Source organism: Bos javanicus, chromosome 8 (genome assembly GCF_032452875.1).
Source record: "Bos javanicus breed banteng chromosome 8, ARS-OSU_banteng_1.0, whole genome shotgun sequence".
Lineage (NCBI taxonomy): Eukaryota > Metazoa > Chordata > Mammalia > Artiodactyla > Bovidae > Bos > Bos javanicus.
Window position 1 is genome coordinate 51,336,436 of NC_083875.1, and position 25,233 is coordinate 51,361,668.

Genomic DNA, 25,233 nt, shown 5'->3' on the forward strand with positions numbered 1-25,233 from the left:
GCTGGAAAGACTTTTATTTTAGACGTAAGCTATAGATAAGGATATGTGACAATATACCCTCGCTACTGAGAAAAAGAAATTTACTTTTTAAATCTGAGCCCTGTTTATGCAGACTATTGTGGAACTGCTATTTGGTTTTCAGACATGTTTGTTCTAGGAACATTTGGTGCCAGACTATTTAGAAAATACTTACTTTAAAACATTAGTCAATGAAGGAAATGTATTATTTAAGCAATCAAGTGACTTTTAAATATTTAGATTAAATGTTTGAAAGTGTAATAATTGCCTCCAAAGATGTCTTCTGATTTAGTTATTCCTAAAGGTCAGAATTATATTGGCTACATTTCTAAATGGGGGATAAAGTTGGGGAGGGATTGCTTCTGTCTAAATTAACGGTCAATCCATATGTCAGCAAAATCCAAATAGTAAAAGTCAATCCTAATGATGGCCCTGGGCAATTTTCATAATTAGGCTTCCATCATCTGTGACCTGCTGAGTGTCCTTTGGGTGATGTAGAGAGGGAGGTGCACTTTCTAAAAGAGAGTGGTTAAGATTTTCATGGGCTCAAGATTATGTTGTTTTTGCTTGTTCTAAGTCTCTTTACTTTTAAGACTGTGAGCTGTACTCCTATCTTCCATAACTCTGCAAAACTTCTCCTTCACCAGTCAAATCAAAGAGAAATTCCTATTTAGCCCCTCAGACTCAAGTCTATGCTTTTACACAGCCCTTAGAAAATACCACTGCTGCCAAAACTTTCTGTGGATGGAAAATCAAGCCCAAAGAAACTAAGACTTTAGGATGTTAAGTGACTTCAAGCCTAAAGGGGTTCATGTTGGCTTCCTCCATCTTAACAAGACACTTCCTTAGAACTCCCCATTTCTAGGGCATTGAATCAATCTTTTCTGATTGTTCTGTGAATGAGGTCTTTTACTATGAAACTTAATTTTGAATGATAATGATTTTATAATAAGTTCTTTCTTAATTTTTTTAGCTAGTTTGAAGAAAGGGAACTGTAATTTCTCTAAAACTAGACATGCACTATTGCAATGAAACAAAACACTTGTGTTCCAAAACAGCTTTCCATTGTTAAATTATTAAGAATTCACCCTTTTAGACAGTTAATTTGTTTTGCTGCTTATGGTCTTTTTTCCCTTTGGATATACTCCAAATATAAATGCCATATGGATTCTTTCAGTTTTTCTTTCTGGTTTAGTTTCTGTTTTCTTAATTTTAAAATGCTCTCACCTGAACTTTCTGAAAGTTGATAAAATTTTAACCATTTTATTTATTAATCTGTTTATGCAGTCTTTGCCCAGGTATTATTACTTGTAGCATTAATCCAATTTTTTCACTGTTTTTCTCTGTGTTAATGTTTTATTGAATTGTGTTTTAAAAATGTGATAAAACATTTTTATCATTTTTATAGGTAATAACATAATCTTATATTTTCTTAATATATCTTTCTAAAGAACCTTAAAAGCATTTTGCTTAAGACCTACATGAAGTAAAAATCAGTTATGCCATTCTCTGATATAATAATTGGCTGTAGAATTTGTTTGAAAAGGAGACCTGAAGCTTTCCTAATTCACTGGTAAGAGAGTAATGAGTGATTGGACCTTGAAACCGAACAAACAAATGAGTTATGGGTTATTTATGGCCCCAAATTCTTCTTTAAAAAATTTAAAGAACTTGAAATATGTGCTGAAAATCTTTCCTTCCTCCTATTGAGGTTATGGATCACTACTAGATGGCTGTTTTAAGCTTTAATATTGATGTTTCTATGCTGGTAGCACATTTCTACTTATGCCCCCAAAATACTCATCTCTAAATAGAGATTAGAAAAATCAGAAAGGCCTTAAAAGTAACATTGTCCTCTCTGACACTGTCGTCTGTTACACCCTAACCAGTAGACTTGTTCTATTTAATGACAGAAAGCTTATAAAACCGTGAGTCTATTGTCAAAATGACAAAATGCACACTTGGTTAAATGTTCCACCTTTAAACCAATTGTTCTAATGTATTAGAGTTACTGCCTCAGTGTGTGGGTTCAGAGGAGTCTTGATATTCTGAAAATCTAATGCAGGCACTTAAAACTTGCCTTGAGCAAGTCCGTAGAGATATCCTGGCATTAATTCAAAGCGAATCCCCTAAGAATTCCACTTCCACACTAGTAGTATAAACTAAACAGGGAATTGAGCGGTTCTCTAGATCCTTAAGGCAAGTTATAAATTAAAAATTCATTAATCATTTCGATTGAGGCTGATATATAGTATTTTAAGAAGAATACTTCCAAGTTTTTTTTGTTTGTTTAATTCCTTATGGAGAAAAATGAATAGGGGCTATAGTTCACAAAGAAGAAACCATCCTTTCTCATGAGAAAAAAAGGAGGAAGAGAAAGAATTAGGAAGTTCAGATGCAACTCCCTCTAGTACTATATATAGCTTTGAGCCTCAGCTTTCTCGCCTTGATACAGTTGGGCCACGGGTGCTCTTGGTAATAACACTGAAAGCAGCAGTTTTTAAAGATATACTCAACTTTCCCTGCTCCCAGGATGTGGGATTCTAATGAAACCACCCGTGCAATCCGTGTCTGAGACACTGTAGCCTTTGGAGCAGCCATTTGCTGAAATGTCTAGTGAGAGCTAAAATAAGCCCCTTTGGTGGAAAAAACCCGCTGAGTGGTTGAAATCAGAGATGCAGAAGGTCACTTGCTATTTTAGTAGCTGCAAGCTGGTCCTCATTTTATAATATTGCGGTTATAAACAAGAAATCGTCACCCTACTTGTCAGTATACTTACTTCTCATCAAAATAAGCAGATGTAGCCTTTTTTCTACATAGTACTAGGTAATTTAAATGACTTCTTTCCAAACTTTGCTTTACTATATGGATTAATACATAATAAAAGTTATTTTTCATGTATTTCTTTAAATATTACTTCAAAATATTGTTTTTATACTGTCTGATATGATTAACCTTTTAAATCCATTGACCTGTGTGTCTCATGTCCATCCCAACCATTTGTAAATACCTTAAGGAGGGACTTTTTTCATACTTCTTTGATTTATTCCACAGATCACAATGAAGATTGACTGGGGTTGGGGTAGGGGAGGGAAACTTTACAGTTTCAGAGAGAGAGAAACAGGTGACCCAACTAACCTCTGGAATTATTTAGATACAGTCCTTTTGGAAATAGAGGAAGGAAGTTAGTTCCAGTCCCAGTGTTCTACAATTTTTGCACACCCTATTGAAATTACCATCAATTTTATTCCAGTTTTCCTTTCAAAAATTTACTTTCTCTCTTCTCTTTGCTCATAAGTGGATCTAAGATCACTTCTAAAGCTTCTAGGGAAGTGTAACAATTTTAACGGAGAAGGCAATGGCACCCCACTCCAGTACTCTTGCCTGGAAAATCCCCTGGATGGAGGAGCCTGGTGGGCTGCAGTCCATGGGGTCGCTGAGGGTTGGACACGACTGAGCAACTTCACTTTCACTTTTCACTTTCATGCATTGCAGAAGGAAATGGCACCCCACTCCAGTACTCTTGCCTGGAGACTCCCAGGGACGGGGGAGCCTGATGGGCTGCCGTCTGTGGGGTCGCACAGCATCGGACACGACTGAAGTGACTTAACAGTAGCAGCAATTTTAACAGTATTTTTCATCAAAAAACTATAAAGTACATTTGCCTGCATCAGTTATTTCTTAAATCTCTTTATTGAGGTAATAATTGACATACAAAAATCTGTTCATATTTAATGCATACAATTTAATGAGTTTGGAGGTAAATATACACCCATGAAACTATCAACACAATCTATGCCATAAACATATCTCTATATCTATTATTTTAAAGATTTATAGGATTATTCTTTCATTTGAAATATTGTCTTTTGTATCTTGTAAAGATACTTAACACATGAAGTTACAAATTCTATTAATTGGTTTTAAGTCTTGGGTTCTAATAAGCTTTCCTTCAAGGAAACTGTAACAGTAAAAGTCTAAAAATAAAACAGGAATTTTATGGGGAAAAAAAAAGACATGAGAGAGAAAGTGAGAGCAAGATTTTTTTTTAATTAGCACATAAAAAATGAGAAGGGTGGACTTACTTATTAATTTGTAATTATATACCCGGTTTTCCCTTGCCAGTATCAATATTTACTTTTCTCCTCATCATGATTGAAAAGGAATGACCTGGGCTGAGCATATGAAATTGTTTTTCTCATTCCTTGATATCATTTTATTAACTATCAAAGCAGCCCACGTACTCTTAGTGAAATGGACAAACCTGTGTCTCACTGACATAAACCAAATCTTAACTACTGAGAAGATGGAGTTGCATTTTCAGATCCACTTAAGAAATCTCTAGCCTCATCCCTGGTCTCAGGGATAGGAGAGTATAGTCCATGGGCATCATCTCTGAAGGTGGTAGAATTTCCTATTATTCAGTCATCGGGGCCATACATCTGTGGACCCAATATCCCAGCATAGTGTGAGCCGACTCCTTCCTCAGCATGTGCAGTCTGCAACCCAAGCTGGTTAAAGGATCCGACCAAACCTGGGCTTTGAGAAGCAACTGCAATCCAAGTCAGGGAAATGGATGAAGGATGTGTGATTGCCCAGAAAGATTCCACATCCCCTGCTCTTTTACCTCAATCTCTTTGTCTGGACTTTCTCATGTGGTTGGTCCCTTGAGATCATACCGTTTACTCTTACCTTTTCTGTTTTTCCAGGCAAGGACTCTTGAAAGTTCCTTTGGCGCCCAGCAGGAACTTCGCATACTGTATTCATTGTCTCTCCCTTTGTCCCCTCTTTTTAAATCCTTCTCCCCGTTTCACAACTGCAGACTCTCAGTTCAAACAAACCATCTCCTCTGATGGTCATGCATCTTTCTAATGGACAGAATGAGTCTTCTGGCCTTGCTCCCTAGGCACCAACTCTAGCTTTACTGTGTGGTTTATACAGACGGCACCCACCCCCTGCTGAGCCTTGAGCGGGTCAATTTGGCTTTTGCACAGGGCTCACCTTCGACTGAGCGACTTCACTTTCACTTTTCACTTTCATGCATTGGAGGAGGAAATGGCAACCCACTCCAGTGTCCTTGCCTGGAGAATCCCAGGAAAGGGCGGGGAGGAGGGAGTGGGTGGGGGGAGCTTGTGGGCTGCCGTTTCTGGGGTCACACAGAGTCGGACACAACTGAAGCGACTTAGCAGCAGCAGCAGCACCTTTGATCTGCAGACCCAAGGAAGGAAGTGGAAAAGGACTGCTCCTGCTGCTGCTGTGTCTTGGCCTTTATTGATACAGGTCTTATGTCAGAAGGAGATCTGCCTTGTATTTCTCACCATGAGGGTGTGGGAAATAAACGCTCATGTTTACTGTTTGTCTTCAAAGCTGTCGTGAGCGCTAATGCTTTAAGATCATCAAACAAAGGGTCATTGTTAGCTTACTAAAATCCTTTGTCAAATAAAGCAGAAAACGAGGGGATCAATGGATAGATGGATATTTTCAACATTATCTTTACTAACTAAACATTGGCTGAGTACCTACTGTAATGTTCTCTCTCTCATGTGCATGCACACACACACACACTCATACTCCACTTGCTGATCCTGTGCATCCTTCTTCAGAACTGTCTTAAATCTAGCCCCTCCACTCTGTCTCTGTCATTCTCACCTTGTTCAGAAATCCCTCACATTGCCTGTATTTTTCACAACAGCCTGGTTAATCTCACTTACTCCTTAGTGCCATCTCATCTTCTTTGCCGTGGCCAGGATAACCCTTTAAAAACAGAAGACCAACCATGTCACTTCACTCTCCTGCCTCACAGCTTCCGCTAACTCTGAATTGCTACAAGATAAAATTCTAACTCTTTGGCCTGGCTTACTCAGCTGCTCCATCTCCAGTCACAGCGTCCATCTCTAGTCTCTTTTTTCCCTCTTTTCATCTCTTCCATGCACTCTACATTGCCAACAATATAGACGTTTTGCTGGGAAAGAGAGCTGATTTCAAAACAGCATTTGTTACCTTTGTGAAAATGGGTCTAAAGTCACTCACTCTTTCTGAACCTCACTTTTTTCCTCAGTCAAAGAGAAGTTGTTTGTAAAAGGTAAAGATTGTGAAGATGTAAAGTATAATGTCAGCAGTTATCCAGCTCAGAGCTAGTTTTCTCTCTGTGCCTTTCCATCATCCCCTCTACCTGAGGTCTGTCTCCCTCTTTATGTGACAAACTCCTGTTCAGACTCAGGTCAACAGGCATCTTCTCTATGGATGTTTTTCTGCCTTCCCCAGACTGAGTTAGACATTTTCTTCTTTGGGCTCCCACAATAACTCATGGTATTTGTTATATCAAGATATGACAAGATATTATTATAAGATCCTTTACAAAAAAAAGGGTCTTTTTTAAAACTCTGTATCTTAGCTAGGCATGTAATACTGCCTCAAAAAACACGTGTGAGCATGTGAATGAATATATGAAAGCATTATGTTGGGTTCTGCAGTCCAGTTCTTGAAAAATTCACAATCTTGAAGTGTGTAAAAACATCCACTCAAATAAGCATAATGTGAGCCTGACTGGAAGTAAGGCCTGGTTGAGTGAGAAGTAAATGTAAAGGCAGTTGGCTATTCTACCTGAGGACACAAGCCATTCTTATTTGAGCTGAGTCCTAAAGCATCCACGTGGAGTTACCTTTCCATTGTGCTTAATCTGCCCATGTGTTTATTATGTTCACTTCTCTCATATCCCATAGAACCCTAAATTTTGGTGGCAGAGAGCTAGAGAATTCTTAAACTTTGGCCAGCAATTCTCAGGAAATGTTGTAAAAGAACAGATAAAAAGTTTTTCATAGTGCAATTTTGAGTGCAATTGTAATTTTGCTTATAAACCCTGAAGCCTGTAAATTACTGACAAATCGTATATCTTTGAAAATGAAAACAGACTACACCGAGAAGATAAAGGTTTGAAAACTATAGAGCCATAAAAATCTTATGTTTTCATTATATACCTACTGAGGAATAGATATGTTTTTTTAAGAGTCTTAGTAATTAGACTGCCCAAGTGAAATTGAAAAATGATGAACCATGACATACCAATCTATTTTAATATGATGTATAGAATATTTCCTGCCCTGTTTTACAACATAGGAGGATGTTCAATAAAATTTTGAATATAGGATTTTTTTAAAGAAAGGATCTTTATAATATGATAAGCAATGAAAATCTAGAAATGCTCAATGCTGAATCCAATAGAGCATAACAATAATCATAAGTTAGAATTTTGTAGCCTCTTCTATATCCATCAGCTTATGGTTCTGATTGAACAACTCTAATAAATATTGAAATATCTTCCTTCAGTAGCACTGATTCCAAAATTAAATATCTCTGTTTTGTCTCCATTGTGTGGTCAGATTGCTTCCCTGATGAAAAACTATATAGAATGTCCCAATAATGACAATTGTGGCTACCATTTATTCAGTGTATATAATGTGCCAGGCAATGGCTATATGAGATTTTTTATTTGGAAGGTTCATTAGAAACTTAAGCTTACCTTTTTAATTCCCTACATTACTAAAACTCAATTTATTTCATGACATATAAATCAGAAGCTTAGCAAGGAAAAAAAAAAAAAAGGTACCTAAGTACTGCTTTGAGATTTCTCCTGCAGAAGAAATAAAATATAGCTACTTAGAATGACAGAAATTGCGTTTAAAATGGCACAACCTGCAACATAAGAGAAACTCCACTTCTCTATGAGCCAAGAACAGTTACTAGGAAAAAAAGTTGGTCATCTTCGTTTTACTCACATCCCACTTACAGAATTCCTAAGTACTTTGGTTTCCCGAGGGCTTCCCTGGTGGCTCAGATGATACAGAATCCACCTGCAAGGTAAGAGACTGGATTTGATTCCTGGGTCAGGAAGACCTCCTGGAGAAGGAAATGGCTATCCATTCCTGTATTCTCGCCTGGAGAATTCTGTGGACAGAGGAGCCTAGTGGGCTACAATCCATGGGGTCACAAAGAGTCAGACAGAACTGAGTGACTGACATACTTTGGTTTCTCAAGATGTCACCTTCATGTGTTCAAATAGCAGAAGGGATTATGAGGGGACCTTCCTCCAGCTCCATCCAACTTCGGGAACTCATAGCAGCTTGTTAAATAGAATTCTTGTGTCTGGTGCTATGACTCAACTTTCATACCTTGAAACTCAAAATGATCAATATTTAAGATACAATGCCATATATAACTCATTTGGACTAAATGCCCCACCAAGATTGTGTTTATTTCTACTTTTCTATGAATAAAACTATTTTCTTTTTTTTAACTTTTTCAGAGAAAAACTTTATCTTATGAAAAATTTGAAAGAATATAAAGACACTAATGACCTAACTTCAAAATTATCACCTCATGAGTCAATATTATTTCATCTCCCTCTCCTGTTATTTATAGAAGATATCTACATGGTTCCAAAGTCAAATCTACAAAATTAATACTATTGGAGAAGTCTGACTTCTATCCCTGCCCACTCCCCATTTTCTTCTCTTTGCTCTATAGAAAACTATGTTTTTAGATTATTGTTAAATCCTCCCTTATTAAAACATAAGCAAAACATTTATATTTCAACTTCTCCTTTCTGAGATAAACACTGGTGATCTAGTGATTTTCAAAATATTTTAAAGTATTTGGAGCTTAGGCCGACTGTTACAGTATAGCAAATGTTACAAGACTGCTAGCAGACTTTCAGGCCAAAAAGCAAGAAACATGGTAATTTGTATCTATTTCAAAAATAAATATTTATTTGAACACTATAACTTTAAGACCCCAATTTTGTGACCAAAAAGAGGAGGAGAAGGCAGTTAATTTTTATTAAAAGCATGATATTTGGGGGGAAAAGCAATAAAGAGTTTGTCTGGAGATGTGTAAATAGATAGTAGTGTTAAAGATACGTTCATACAAGTGGAGTATCTTCAAAATGCATTCCTTCAGGAAACACATTAACAGCAGGTTTCCTTCAGCAGCTCCTGCTGTTGCTGCTACTTCAGTCGCGTCCAACTCTTCCCAACCCCGTGGACTGCAGCCTCCCAGGCTCCTCCGTCCATGGGATTTTCCAGGCAAGAGTACTGGAGTGGGGTGCCATGGCCTTCCCCGTCCTTTAGCAGAGTGGGATTTTATTCACAAACCCTCAAAGTGGTCTTCTTTCTCACAGATCGAATTGCACAGAACATCATTAAGTCCCATTTGGAGACGTGTCAGTATACCATGGAGGAGCTGCACCAGCTGGCATGGCAGACCCACACCTACGAGGAAATCAAAGCGTATCAAAGCAAGGTATTCTGGGAAACGAAAGGGTTTTCTGTGACTTCTCTGACTTTCTCAGCCTCAGCCCTATTGACATTTCAGACTGGACAATCCCTTGCTGTAAGGACTGGCCTGCACATTGTAGGATGTCAAACATCATCTTTGGTCTGTACCTACTAGATGCCAGGAGCATGCCCTCCCACGTAGCTGCGACAGCCAGAATGTGTCCAGATATTGCCAAATCTGGAGGCAAAACTGCTCTGACTGAAAACCAGTGCCCTACTCGAGTGACAGAGGAGACTGGGCCCACATTGTATATGTTAGGACATCTCTTGGTGGCTTCCTTGGTCCAGGCAAGGAACGAGAGCAGTTGAAAATCATAGCAGTAATATTTGCAAACTTACTCTAGAAAAATATTAAACAACACATTCTGAATGTTTTCTTCTTGCCCCAAAAGGTAAAAAATGACCAGAGGAAAAAGGGAGAACTCATCCCACGTTATTATAATTGGGATGTTGTTTTTATTATAATTATTATGATTTTGATTATTTAGTGTACATTAGAGAAGGTTTTAAGAGAAGGAATTTGTTTTTGTTGTTTTGACTCACATTATTTACAAGACTGAGATCCACAATCACAAAATCTACCAGTAAATTAACTTTTAGTAAAATTTATAAATGTGTCTATATCTAAATATATGACTATAACATACTGATTTTTCTCCAGTGGAACAATTAAATGTTACCACTTTTACATGAATAAGGAGACAAAAGCATAGGTATTATTATGGTCAATAAAAAAACAGAATTAACATACTTGGATTTCCAAAGAAAATAACCCAAGGATCAAAATACATTTCTGGATTCTGTTTTACTTAAGACAGTGATTTGATCTGATGTCTTTTCCATTGAAATTCTTTTTGTACCCAAAAGCAGTCTCCATAAGTTCTGGGAAAAGAACACAACATAGAAAAAACTTAGTGACAGTCGGATACACACTGAAAATAATTTTGTGGAAGTCTGTGAATGAAATTGCTATTACTGAGTGTAAGAGTTTGATCTTACAAAACAGACTAAGAGCTTGAGTTTGCTTAGGTGAGGAGAGGAGGAGAAAAAAACGATAAAAAAAATCTGTAAATATGGATCTTTATGTACTATTGCAATATTTCCATTATTTTAGCTTTAGTACTTTGATAATTGTGGTGTATCGAGGTCCAAATAAATCAAAACAACATCTTAGAAAATATCACCTCTCTTCTAAAGGGGGGTGAAAGCCCACCATTAACCCCCAAGTGACAGGTAAGCGCCAGTTAGAGCAACCTTGAGTATTTCACTGAGTCTCCAAGTTGTTCTTGGCTCCATGTCCATTCTGTGTTTTCTCTCTTGAAGTCCAGGGAAGCACTGTGGCAGCAATGTGCCATCCAGATAACCCACGCCATCCAGTATGTGGTAGAGTTTGCAAAGCGAATAACAGGCTTCATGGAACTCTGTCAAAATGATCAAATCCTACTTCTTAAGTCAGGTAAGCAAGAAGATTCATTGCTGGGCGGAAGAGGGTCTATTTTAGACCAGGATGTGGTCCACCCTTAGCTGAGGTTGGTTCTAGAAAATCCTCCATCTGCTATGTAGCTCATTTTTACCACCCACACTGTCAGCCAACTCCCAAAGGAAACACTCAGTAATAAAAATGCCCTGATACTCATTCAGCTCGCCTTTGAAGTCAAATACAATTTTGCTTATTGAAAGTGGAGCTATTAATTGCGGAGGTTGAGATACCCAGCTTGACAGGCAGTGCAAGTAATTAGCGTGTCAAGGTGGCTGAATTGCTGAGCTGGCTCTAAAATGTACTACTTGTCTGCTGTTGGGGGGCTGGAATCCAGGCTAGCTGAGCTCTGCCTCTGTGGTCATTTCCAATCATTTTAATGAGGATAGCCTGCAGCAAGAATACACTGGGAAAAACTCACTCTGCTCTAATCTTTCCTCCCCCTTCTCTCACACATACTCCCTGATACATGCACAGTCACTTAGGAAGTACCTCAAGAAACTGCACGTGGTTCACTTTGCAGCTGCCATTACCCAAGCAGGAAAACTATTTACTTGTCTTTCTTGGCCCCCTTTGAAAATAAAAAATAAGAACCACTCTGGTGTTTACATAAAGGGCGACAGCAAATAATAATAATATAATTTTATATATGTAATAGTGCACATATACATGTTTAAGTTTACCTATGACATCTTTTTTTAATCTCATGTGCTCAATATGGTTTCCATCTTATAAATGAGGAAGCAAAGATTCGAAGAACTGAAGGGCTGTGTTTGATACCACCTAGCCAGTACCTGGCAAAGCTGGCTTTTGAACTTGAGTCAGATAAAATGATTATTCTAAGTTATTGCTGCTTCTTTACCAAATGATTAAAAAGGAGGTGCAAATCTTGACTCAAAGGTGAACTTGATGTATTTGTTGCTGGGTTAAAAATCACCCTAAAACTTAGTTCAAACGACAATAATAATTCATTTTGCTCCCAAAGCTAATTTGAGCAGGTCTCAGTGAGGGATGGCTTGTCTCTGTGTCCTGTGGTGTTCACCAAGGCAACGTGACTGAGGGCAGGAGGACCCCCTTTCACGTTGGCTCATGCACAGGACTAGCAGTTTGTGCCAGTTGACAGCTCAGAGTTCAGTCAAGGCTTTGGGCTGAAGGGCCTCAGTTCCTATCCATGTGAGCCCCTCCACAGACTGCTTGGACTTTCTCACAGCATGGTTGCTGGCTTTCAAAAGTTAGCATTTCAAGAGAACAAGACAGAAGTGCATAGCGTTTTTCTGATGTAGCTTCCAAAGTCTCAGAGTGTTATTTCCAACTGACTAATAAGTCAAGGCAGTGATGAAATCCACCTTGGTTTAAGGGTAGGAGACACAGAATGTAAGGGGTCAGGTAAAGTGCCTTCCATATTGTAGATACTGAATAAGTGGTTCCTATTATTATTTTAGTCAGAAAAGCATTGTGTCCATTAATATTTGTGAATTCCCAATATGTAAGCCCCTATGCTAAGGTGACAGATGAGGGAAAGCAGAGAAATCAGCAGAACAAAGAAATACTACACCAGACTAAGAAAGACACCAGGGATACCTCGGGGTACCCCACATGTGTAAGCAAATCATCTGTGTGACGTTCTCATGCAAATGTGTGACTTCTGACTGTGGATGTCACTTTCCTCCCCATTGTGGGGCAAAAGCCCCATGCAGTCGTTCCTCAGGATGTCAGTAAGTATTCAGAGGGACAAGCGGAAGTAGTGAACTAATTCATTTAATAAAGATTTATTAAGCATGTACTATGTGCCAGGGACTTTTCTAGGTCCTGGAGATATAACAATGAATAAAATAGGCCACAATTGCCTGTGGCTACAGACAAGGGCCCTTGCCACTATTGAACTAACAGCAAATTCAGAAATGTTAGGCCCATCAAGGCTGAACAAACTACTTCTTGATGGGCTTTCAATAAACCTTTGATCTTTGAATGTTGATTATAACTCCCTGGAGTGGATAGTGCTCAGTATTTTGCCAAAACTTGTTTGACCTCTTTAAGAAACCCTTGTGTCAAAGACATGAATACATAAACGGCACCCTCAGGAAACATCCTGAAGGTGTCCTTAGGTCATCATATGCAGAAATATAAACAGACCGTGTTAAAAACTGAAGTAGTGTGCAAGTTTTCCCAATACCAAACTTCTACGAAAAGTTAACAGACGGCAGTTGCCTGCCACAAAGCTTCTTTCTGGGCCACTTATCATCACCTGTGAATTTGAAGCTAACTTTAATATTAGTCAAAAATGGTGGGGGAGGGCAGAATGCATGCTTCCAAAGAAAACATTGTTGCCCTCCATTTTAGTCACCTTTAAAGTATGTTTTATCTTTCATTCCTCACATAGGCATCAAGAGCTTTATTTGTAACATGGTTCTTTTTTACTTGGGAAGGAATCTTGAGATGTTTCTGAACGTGTATGTCTATGAGTCTGTGTGTATTTTAAAGTTTTTTGATGTCTCTTGAGCTACATGCAGTAGTAAGGTCTTTATTATTGTGTATATATACATAACTTTTTTTCTCATAGGTTGCTTGGAAGTGGTTTTAGTGAGAATGTGTCGTGCCTTCAACCCATTAAACAACACTGTTCTGTTTGAAGGAAAATATGGAGGAATGCAGATGTTCAAGGCCTTAGGTGAGTTCACCTTTGGTGATGACACAGTTTTATTACTACCATCAGTTTCTCCACTTAGATAATAACTGGTAAAAGAAATGTCCTGATCCTCTAATGAGAACTAGTATCTCATTGTTTGATAAGGGTTGTACTAGGTGAGCCTCCAATGTTTCATCTAACTCCTCTGATTTTACAACTGTGCCTCCAAATATCAAAAGAAGGAAGGGAACATGGACTCTCTTGATACCAGCCATGCTTCATTCAGAAGTCAATGAAAACTGACTCTAAAGAACTGGGATGCATTCTAAGCACTCTATAGGATCAGGCTTTCTTTTCCTTTCTAGCTTACTGCTTCACAAAGTATAACATATAGACCAGTGGTGGTCCATGGGTGACCTCTTAGTTTCTTACGCAAGTTTATAATCATGAACTAAGGTGTTTAAAGGAGGAAGTCTTTCACTTGTTTTGCGCCCAGAGTCACGGGTTCTCCCTGTTAATTCATGAAGTTCTGAAAGCACAAACAGCATGGGTACCAACTAGCCCTAAATGATCCCCAGACCATTCTAGTGGGAGGGCAGGATAGAGTCAGTCTCTGGAAGTGTGTCATTCACTTCCAGCCATCAGTGTATGGGGTGGATAAGAATGTTAGCAAAGATGGACGGATGCCAGGAAAGGTTTTAACTATTGGCAGTGTCATTTGTTCCATATCCTGCCCACAGACATCAAAGAAGGCCACTTCCTTTCACCTTTTGTGCTGTTAGCTGATACGGTAGCCAACAGCAAGTCCACCAGGGCCGGCAGTGTTTCCCTCCTGTAGCCGATACACATCCATGTCATCTCCAAAGCTAGATTTTCAAGAAAGGAGGAAAAACATTGGCAAGCAACTTGGGTATATTTCCAGCTTCATAAAATAAACATTTACCAAGGATCAGTGTAGGGATGAAGCATTGTTTTGTGAGGATCCACAACGGCTAAGCACCTGACCTGCGAGTCATTCATTAGAAGGTAAAAAGGAATGAATGTTTGCTCCTCAATCAAATTTGCAGGAAATTACAGGCACTTTATTGACAGGCACTTTATCTCCATTCTCTTAGTTTGAGGCCCATGGACATCCTACATCGCCAGTGACATCCTATAAGTGCCACTAAAAATGACAGCCCTTGGCCCGTTATACATAATATTGTAGGTTTTCTGTGAATGCTATCTCCGTACTAAAGGATCCTCAAATCACTAATTTAAAATTTTTCAGTTGGAACTAATTTCAAATTTACAAGATTAAAGTGGGATTATATAGTTCCAGTTGGATATTACAATGGGTGTATACTGTTTCTATCTGCCCTTCATTGGTAATTTTTACTTTCATTACCTGGTCAAGACAGTGCCCACTTTTCTCACTCACAATGATCACTAAATCACTTCTCAGGTTTTCCTGATGGTTCAGCAGGTGAAGAATCCACCAGCAATGCAGGAGACACAGGAGATGTGGGTTTGATCCCTGGGTTGGGAAGATTCCCTGGAGAAGGGAATGGCTACCCACTTCAGTATTTTTGCCTGGAGAATCCCATGGACAGAGGAGCCTGGTCATAGGGTCCCAAAGAGTCAGACACAACTGAATGACTAAGCACACAGCAGAGTACAAATCATTTCTCCTGGTCAGCAACTTGGAAATATTTTTCCTTTGTGCTTAGTACACAAAACCTTAAACAATTTCTTAATTATGGGACTTTTTCTTACTGTTATACCATTCTATTCAAATATTTTTACTTGATTTGCCTTCTTTTCTAGGTTCTGATGACTTAGTGAATGAAGCATTTGACTTTGCAAAGAATTTGTGTTCCTTGCAGCTGACTGAGGAAGAGATTGCTTTGTTCTCCTCTGCTGTTCTGATATCTCCAGGTAAAAAAAAAAAAAAAAAAAAAAAACCTGTTTTGCTATCTTTAACATGAATTGCACCTACCCAAGCCAAGGTTCGCTGGTGAAACTTTCAAAGAACTATATTTTCTTTAGCAAGCTTGTGGTATTTTTGGACAATTCAAAGAAAAGTACCCTCATGTTAATTTGAATGATCCATTTTGTCTCAAATGCAAGAATAGGGTGTGTGGTAAGGTTGACTCCAGATTCAGAAAAGCATCATCATTTCTTAAAGGATAAATGAAGACAAATAGTGGCCTGAGTTATAACTAAGATCTATTTTGATTTTAAGAATAAAGGACACAGAAAAAATGTCCAATAAGGTGAGACTTAGAAATATACTTGAATGAACAAGCCAACATAGGGATTAAAAAAAGTAAAACACATACTTTCTTTTCTTTAAATATCTGTTTCACTTGCCTCTCTATCCAAATTATTGTTAGCGTTCTTACTTCAGGCAAATGCTGGCACCGTTTTGTTGTTGTTTAAAGCAATATTAGAAGCTTTAAAAGGAGGTAAGGACAGCAGAAGAAAAAATGGCTCATACTAAAGACTGGAAAAGGAAGAACCTCTGATGTGGTGGTAGACACTCTAGAACAGGTTCTATCATCAGGTATCTGGGTGACCTTAAACACTTCACCCCTCAGAATCTCAGTTTCCTCACCTGCAAAGAGGGTTGAGTTTCATAATAATAAAGACACAGTCTAGCTCTGAAATGCAATAAACAGCAGAAAGTTTTCAAAGCAGGTTAAGGTGTGACATTTGTAGATCAAATGGCACTATAGTCATTGAAATTCTTTTTAAAAGTATGTGCCAGTTTGAAACTGTATAGAATCCTCATAAATGCATGGTTCCTTCCTCAACCAGAATGAAAAGTCAGAGCTGCTCATTCAGTCATCTGTTGGGTTAGATTTGAGGTCAAGGAATAGCAGTGTCATTAACATTTCTCTATAGAAAGAAAGACACATTCCTGGTCATTTTTATGGTCAAGAGACTCATTCCTTCTATAAACCATTTATCTCTACAGACTTGCTCTTTTCTCTTTTCTTACACTTAGCACATTTTTCAGTAAGGCTGGAAGAAATTAATCTTCCTGGTGATGAGACTTGTTGACATACCACTCTAGCTATGTGTACCCATAATACAGCCTTTACACTTTGTATCTGGTAGACTTTATTTACTTATTTTTTAATTTTTTAATGATTTAAAAAATTTGATTCTGTTTTTTTATTACTTTATCAAAAATGGAAGTTAGTTATCAATTGGTATCTTATTACTAACAGTTTCTCTTGTGGCTCTAAAATAAAGTTGTTCCTCCAAGCTTTTCCCTTTTTTTTTTTTTTAACCCTAGAAGGTTTTCCAGAATTGGCAGCACAAAGACAAATGGAAGAAGTGACAAGAAAGATTTATTTCTGGTAGCAACCAAATGCCAAATAATTTTCCTCCTGCCATTTTCTCATTGCATTTGCTTCTTCCTATCGATTATAGTTCAGTAGAAGACTAAGCCTGCAAGTCTGTGATGAGGCAGGTGGTTTCACTCTGATTCCTGCTTCCTCAAAGGAAGCAATACAAAATTCACTGTCCTCTTAGGAATGTGTGTGGCAAATCAGTAAATTCCTAACAGCAAATATTTAAGACACAATATATCAAATTTAAACAATCCATGAAGATAATTGCCCCATTTGAAAGGCAAACATGCTTCTTATGAGTGAAAAATCAGCTGAACTATGAGCCTTTTTCTAGGAAGAACATGCTAAAGCCATCAAATTCCAGAGTATGGAAGTGACGCATGAGGTTTAGCTTATTCTACCTGGTGGGGAATGTTCCAGCCCTGGTCACAGACCCACACTCAGAGGCTTTTAGAAGCAACTCCAAGATACCATGTTTGCCACCTTGGCATAGTGTCATATTCAGAGGGGAAAGACAGTATTCCAGCCTGCGGAGGCTCCATCTCATGCCAGACCCACCCTTCCGCCCAGGTTCTTGCCATAATAGTTACTGTCTATTCAGCTCCGGATGGTTTAGGGAAGGGAGAAGCAGGGAAACTTAATGTATTCTGATTGACAATGGTCACTAAAGGTTTTTGTGCTCACTTACGTAAGGGTTTGCTTAACTGTTGGCTAGACTTGTCCTGGCCCTGTCTAGGATTACAGAATTGAGTTTCTCACCTGACCTGAACTGTGTTCAGAAGGATCATGTGAAGTTCTTTTCCATGAGTATTTGTTCAGCATTTGGACACTCCGGGTGTCTCTTCACTGAAGTTTCAACCTAAGGCATTGATGCCGGACAGAATTTTGTCACCACGGTATAAAGCATCTAGGAAGAAAGAAGAACGAAATGAAACAACAAAGAGAGGGAGGGAGGAAAGAAAAAAGAAAGTAGGAAAGGCTAAAGGAAAGGAGGGATTATCCCAGCCATTATTTAAATATTCAATATAGAAAAAGAGGACACGGGATTAATTGTTATGTTGATTCATTTTGATAGTGTATAAATTATAACAGCTTATATAAAAGAAGAGAGATCCTGAATACCAAAAATGCTCCTTTACAATAGATTTTCTTCACTTCTATAATTCATTTCTTCACAAATCATTGACTTACACTTCGAAAGAAAATCTAAGCATATGTCCAGAGAATGAGTTAGAGATGTAAACTGTCACAGACAGTAAGACACATGCAGCGTCTTTGAATCACTGTGTCCTTACCTCCACCCCGACTTTCTGGCAGTGTTTTGTGTACATTACTGTCCTCATGGCGTTGCTTATAAACTATTTGTTTTAGAAAAATAATTACACGTCTTCAGAAGCAATTTAGACTAATTTGAATTAGGTCTAAATCTCAGCACTTACATAGGTAGGTGAAATACAACGAAGCTTACCTTCTGTCCCCTTCCTACCCACCTTTTCCTTTCTTAGACCGAGCCTGGCTGATAGAACCAAGGAAGGTCCAGAAGCTTCAGGAAAAAATTTATTTTGCACTTCAACATGTGATTCAGAAGAATCACCTGGATGATGAGACCTTGGCAAAGGTAGGTTCTCGAAGCACAGACCCCCTGTCACTGACAGAGCCCAGTGAGCAGGGGAGGGCTAGTCACATAAGGCAAGGGACATTTCTCATCAGCAACAAGGTCTGAAGGTTACCAAAGGTGGCATAAACTTCAAGTGTGCATTTTAAAAGGGACACTGCTGCTGCTAAGTCACTTAAGTTGTGTCTGACTCTGTGCGACCCCAGAGACGGCAGCCCACCAGGCTCCCCTGTCCCCAGGATTCTCCAGGCAAGAACACTGGAGTGGGTTGCCATTTCCTTCTCCAATGCATGAAAGTGAAAAGTGAAAGTGAAGTTGCTCAGTCGTGTCCAACTCTTAGCGACCCCATGGACTGCAGCCTACCAGGCTCCTCAGTCCATGGGATTTTCCAGGCAATAGTACCAGAGAAAAGGGACACTAGGAAACTATAATAAGCTGAGAACACAATAACTTCTTAGTCAAGGATGATACTGATGGGTCTGAACTCCAGATAGAGGAAGACACATTATAGGAACTGAGGGTGCTTATCTGAAGAACAAAAGCAAGGAAACAAGTCTTCAAAAATCACATGTGAAGAAAGAGGAGACTTTGCGCCACTTGGGAGTCTGGTCTGGACAAAAGAATGGTTAGATTTTTATTCAAAATAAGGAAGAACTATAAAAGGATGAGAACTGCTGAACAGAGAGTAGACCACTGAGTGGAGTGAGGTCCCTGTCTGTGGTCAGATTCTTAGAGATTCTGCCTTGTTTCCTTTCAGATATGTTGTTAATGGCAGTCCTACCCAGAGTAGAAGATTAGACTGATGCCTTGTAAATTTTCCTTCAACTCTAATCTCCTCACCTCTAATCTGGGATTCTTTCAAAATGAAGTATCTCAAGGGCAGACTGCATGCACAGCGCTTTGCATTTCATTCACAATTCAACTTAATTAAAAATAGTGATCCTTTAGAAGAATTCTGGAAAAAGTTATGTACCAACATAAAATGATCATAAGAGGAATAAGGAGTTTTCTAATGATACCTAGCATTATTTTAGATCCTAAAGTATCTTAAATTTCTTAAGAATTGGAGTTTTTTTTAGAGGTTAAGCAACGAAGAAGTGGAGCTTATCCTCAGTTACAGATGACAGTTATCCGACTCTATATTTTTATCATTAAAACTCTCCCACTCTGCTCTTGAAGTTCTTTATTTTAAAGGGTGGAGAGGGAAGGGGGACTCTGCTAGGAATACTATCAGATTTTACTTTGCACATACAGAGTACTACAATAAAAAACCTCCATGAGTTAAGTATGCTGCTTCATTATAGTAACATTTTGCTAAAATTAACACATCACTAGGAGGAACATTTCTACACCGTAGAGTGATAGTCTCTTTGATGTAACTTGTCACTTATCACGTGCGCAAGGACAAATCCTATGCTCTTCATACCTCAATTTTCTCCCAGATAAGAGCAAAACTTCAACATGCTTTCAGATATACTAGGCAGAAATGGTGATACTGTGGGTATATGCATCTGCCTTTCTGTTGCTGTGCAGCATGTATGCATAAATGCATCTGGTTAGTTAATGTTGGCAGGAAGAATGTTTCTTGCATTTGGATCCCCCAAAGACTTTATTCCCCATATTTACCACCCTAAAATCCAGAGTTAGACAAAAACTATTCCACTTCAGGGGATCATCTTCTTATCAGAAAACCATGGTTCTTTCGTCTGTAAAGTGAAGATTATAATTTCTTACTCCTATACAGAAGTATAGGTTCAAATGAGATACATACACTGCATAAATTCTAACACACTGCGACATGGTGATTATTACTTCCCCAAGACAGTAACCCTTGTGCTTATACCATTTGCTACTACTTGGTTGGTATCCTGATGGTGATCTGAGGTATTTGCGGGTAGGAAGAAGACAGAAATTGAAGATGAAAAATATGTAATAGCAAAAAAAAAAAATTAAAACACCAAGTAAAGTCAGCTTAACTCTCCTTTTCCCATCTTTAGTGGGAAAAGTATACAATTATTTTATTTCTTAAGAATAATTAACATATAACATTATATTAGGCTTAGGTATATAACATAATGATTCAATATTTGTATATGCTGTGAAGGGTCACGTCCAACTTACAAAGACTCGGACATGACTGAGCAACTGAACTGAACTGATATGTTGTGAAGCGAACACCACAGTAAGTCTAGTTAAATCCATTCAGTTCTTTGCTTATGGAAAGAGAATGTTGTAAATCTGGGAATCAGAAAAAGTGTTAGAAAGGATAATTTCTTATATAAAATTCACTGGAGTCAAATGACAAAGCATTGCTTCCACTAGTCATGTGTGGATATTGAGTTTCTGTGTGGCCCTTTCACTGTAATGGTCATCATTTGATAGGAAGTTATGTGAACTAGGGGCTTCCCTGGTGGCTCAGAGGGTAAAGAGTCTGCCTGCAATGCAGGAAACCCAGGTTTGTTCCCTGGATCAGGAAGATTCCCTGGAGAAGGGAATGGCTACCCACTCCAGTATTCCTGCCTGGAGAATTCCATGGACAGGGAAGCCTGCTGGGCTACAGTCCCTGGGGTCGCAAAGAGTCGAACATGACTGAGCGACTCACACTATGTGAACTAATGTGGAGGGACCATGAAATGGAATGAGAATTGGGTTCTCATTTCTCCCTGCTCTGGACCGTGTGGTTTTGCATAAGTCACTCCATTTGTCTAAGTCTCAGGTTCAAGTGTGTTGGGGAAAGGGAAGGGACAGGCAAGTCTCTTGAGTTCCTGACTGCCTTCATACTCTAAGGACAATGGCGCCATTGACATATAGGGACACCCACTCATCAAACCCATGCTCTCCAAAAGAAATAAACAGCTTTATTTAAATCCAAGGAAAACTATTCCGCCATACCACAGATACTTTTCCTATTTTCAGAAATTTATTCTTTCACCTTCATAGCCATGGAGCTCTTCTGCCTCCATGACACCCCTAAAAGAGTGACCCCTCTGGGCAATCAGGTACACAGTATGAAGCTTATCTCCAGAAAAATGTGCACATATGCAACTGCTATATTCAAGTCCAGGGGTTTGGGTTATAGTCTCAGTAAGTGGGGTGGATCTGCCTCTGTGCAAATGACAAAGACTGTTAATAGCCAGCCAGTTTGACTCTGAACAGGTGTAGCTGGCTTCAAGTGAGGTGCAGGGTTCAGACATAATCATTAGATTTCATCTTGAAAAAACTGTCTCCAAAACACTTTCTGCATGCCCAGTTCCTGAAATTAAAGTTCAAGTAGCAATGCCTTATACTTTTGACCAAACTTGGACCTGGAGAGGATTTTAAAATCAGGAATTTTAATCCATTAACTAAAAGTTCTCAACCCCTGTGTATTAATCAGTTTATTTATTTTTTGGTTTGTTTGGGGTAAAAATAAATAATCTAGTTTCTTCTTTTCATGATCATAATGATAATATGTACCATATATATAATGAACCATCAGACTAGCTTAGTTATTCTGCACAAGTGACTTGACCTCTGTGTCTCGGTTTTCTTATTTGTAAAATGTGATTAAAGATAGTATTGATGTCATATGGTTATTTTGAGGACTGAATGAGATCAAATACAAGCATGGTACATGATTCATAACCAACATGTAAGTGCTGTTGTTGTAGCTGCTGTGGACAGAAGAAACTTTGTTTCTGTAGGGAAATGTTTTATCCAAGAAATGGGTATATTTGAACTAATAGCTGATGAATGCTGTTTCAAAGGATGGAAGTTAGAGGTTTAGGGAGGTAAAGTATGGCATTCCAAGTGATGGGGGCAATGCTATATGTATAAGAAAATATACACTGTATGAAGACCCTGAATAATAGTTAGATTTGGCTGGATCCTGGATTGGAGAAATGAGGAAATGAGATAACACTAGTCATTCTCACTAAAGCTCACAAAAGAAATACATATATATTGGAGAAGGACATGTCAACCCACTCCAGTATTCTTGTCTGGAAAATCCCATAAACAGAGGAGCCTGGCAGGCTACAGTCCATGGGGTCACAAAGAGTCAGATACCACTGAGCAACTAAACATGTATATACATATATGGGCTTCTCTGGTGGCTCAGATAGTAAAGAATCTGACTGCTGGTTCAGGAAGATCCCCTAGAGAGAGGAATAGCTACCCACTCCAGTATTCTTGCTTGGAGAATTCTATGGACAGAGAAGCCTGGAGGGCCACAGTCCATGGGTCACAAAGAGTTGGACATGACTGAGTGACTATCACTTACTATGTATATATATGTATATGTATGTATATATGTATATGCATATATACACATATATTTTTAAGCCCCATATGACTAGGGGAGGCAGCCCATCTGTTCTCTGGGCTTCACTTTTTTTTTGTCTCCTAAATAAGGAGGTTGGACTGGATGGTCGTTAAGGTCCCTTCAGTATAACATTCTTTGACTCTAGAAGAGAAAAACAAAGGTTGCTTCTAACATCTTTTGCCTCCCAGTATTCAGTCCTGTGCAGTAGTTTTAAGGACTCTTTAGATGTTCTGCCACTACAATAAGTGAATAAATAGATTTCTCCAGGTCTTGCAGATTCAAATGAGTACTCTGTGCACTACAGTACTGAATTTAAGGTGATATTCTAGTCCCAAAGCATACACTGTTTATAAACCCCACATCCAGGGGTCAGCATTCCTATCAGGCTTTCTGTTTCTGGCAGAACAACAAAACTGCCATCAACAGAGAGCGGAATTTTTCTAATGTAGCAGTAGCAAGTTTCTAAAGAAAAGCTTATATGAGGGAAGGTTTACACAGCCCTACTTTACAGTGTTAATAATTGAGATTTTTATCTGAAAGAAATCACTCCTAGTCACTCTCACTTTAGTAAGCACTATTAGGATACAGATTTAGGAAAAAAAAAAAACAGCTGTGCTGACTCATAGATAGGGTCTACGGAGCAAGCAGACACTGATGGAGAGATCATTGAAAACTGCCAAGGGTCATTTACAATGAGTTTCATTGCTGTCTCAGTAAGATCAAGAGAGACTATGTCATGATTAATAATGGGATGTTTACTCCTGAAGCCTGCTTATTCTTTGTGGAGAACACTAGATGTCACATTAGAATTCCTAGCAGGTGGGCCTGGGATTCATCAGTTTAATCTTGAACAGCACAGTCTGTCCAGTCACCGCTTGAGTCCCTGCTCAGATGATGTGGCCTCATGGTCTGAGCCTCCCCGTTCTCCTTCATATTTAGTTACTGCTGCTGCTAAGTAGCTTCCGTCATGTCCGACTCTGTGCAACCCCCTAGACGGCAGCCCACCAGGCTCCCCTGTCCCTGGGATTCTCCAGGCAAGAACACTGGAGTGGGTTGCCATTTCCTTCTCCAATGCATGAAAGTGACTAGGCTCCTTCGTCCATGAGATTTTCCAGGCAAGAATACTGGAGTGGGGTGCCATTGCCTTCTCTGCATATTTAGTTAGGAATTTGTTTTATATTTAACTTTTTGTACTTTATCAAACTACAACATACGTGTGGAAAGTTCTTAACTCATCAGTGTTTAGCTCAATGAATCATCACGCAGTTAACATACCAGTGTAACCGCTGCCCAGGTTAAGACCAGGCACCCCAGAAGCCCTGCTCAGCTTTCCCCAAGTGGGATATACCCTGTAAAATAATGTAAGAAGAGGCAAGATTACAGAAAACAGTTCAACAGATCATCCAAGATTTCTAATTCCAAATCAATTCTCAAGAAACAGCTTTCTTAGGGAATAGTTTTCTACTTCAACCTACATGTATAATGAGTGTGTATTGTGTGCCAGATGCAGGGGAGGGAGCAAAAAATAATACACAGTCTTGGCCCATGAGTGCTTTCCTTGAGGAGTCCCTGAGAGAGATCAGATTATTTCAACTCATGTTAGTCATTTATAGTTCACTGGCATACACCATAGGTCCCACACCCAGAAATTTTAGGGATTGTCTGTCAGACTAATAGTCTATAAGAAGGAGAGAGGTGGTCTTTGTTTGTTTTTTGGCTATTCCACAAGACATTCAGTATCTTAGTTCCCTGACCAAGGATGGAACCTGTGCCCCCTGCCACAGAAGCTCTGAGCCTTAAACCACTGGACCACCCGGGAAGTTCCAGAAGAGAGGTTTTGATGTTACTCCTCACTCATGAAGTTGCAAGTTGATGTATTGGTTAGGACTCTTGAGTTACAAGGAACAAGAACCAACTCCCACTAGGAAAAGCAAGAAGAAAATAATAAAACTAATGGAGAGAAATCTGATGGAACATATGGTCAGAAATCCAGCCCCCTTTCAGGAAATGCTGGGACAAGAAATTGGGAAGCCTTCAGAATTCTTCATCTCACAAGTTTCTCTCTCTTTAGGTACCTGCTTTCTTCTTCTCCCTCTCTGAATACCAGTTTTCTCTGCTTCCTTGGTCTTGGTGAAATATGGCTAGCTCTTAGCTCCTTAGGTCACTACAAAGTAATTTAGAAAGTACATTTAGAAAGTAAGTTGTTACATTTAGAAAGTAATTTGCTGGCTCTCCATCTGATTCCAGATTCCAATCCCAGCTGAACCAAGTGTCTGCTTCCACTTTAGTCAGCCATTCCCAGAGTAGAGAAAACATCCCATACAGCATGGATGTCAGGTGGAGTAAGGATGGTGGAAAAGTCTAGGCCAAATATCTAGATTTAGCTAAACAAAAACTCCAAAAAGAGTGAATGGAGAAGACGAATGGATGTGTAGCCTCACTGGGTATTTCCTGCCTTTATCAGTGCTTCTGCAGTTTCTTCTTCTTTAATCAAGCCATTATTGACTTCCTGCTTCATGTT

General features: G+C 38.9%; 1 protein-coding gene across 1 annotated transcript in view; it reads left to right on the forward strand.

Annotated features, from left to right (window-relative positions):
* Positions 1–25,233, forward strand: part of RORB (RAR related orphan receptor B) — a 211,041-nt gene that overhangs the window by 175,486 nt on the left and 10,322 nt on the right. Inside the window, exons 5-9 of the mRNA XM_061425551.1 lie at positions 9,194–9,315; positions 10,674–10,806; positions 13,388–13,495; positions 15,260–15,370; positions 18,300–18,412. Coding sequence (XP_061281535.1) covers positions 9,194–9,315; positions 10,674–10,806; positions 13,388–13,495; positions 15,260–15,370; positions 18,300–18,412 — 587 coding nt within the window. The remainder of the gene's footprint in view (positions 1–9,193; positions 9,316–10,673; positions 10,807–13,387; positions 13,496–15,259; positions 15,371–18,299; positions 18,413–25,233) is intronic.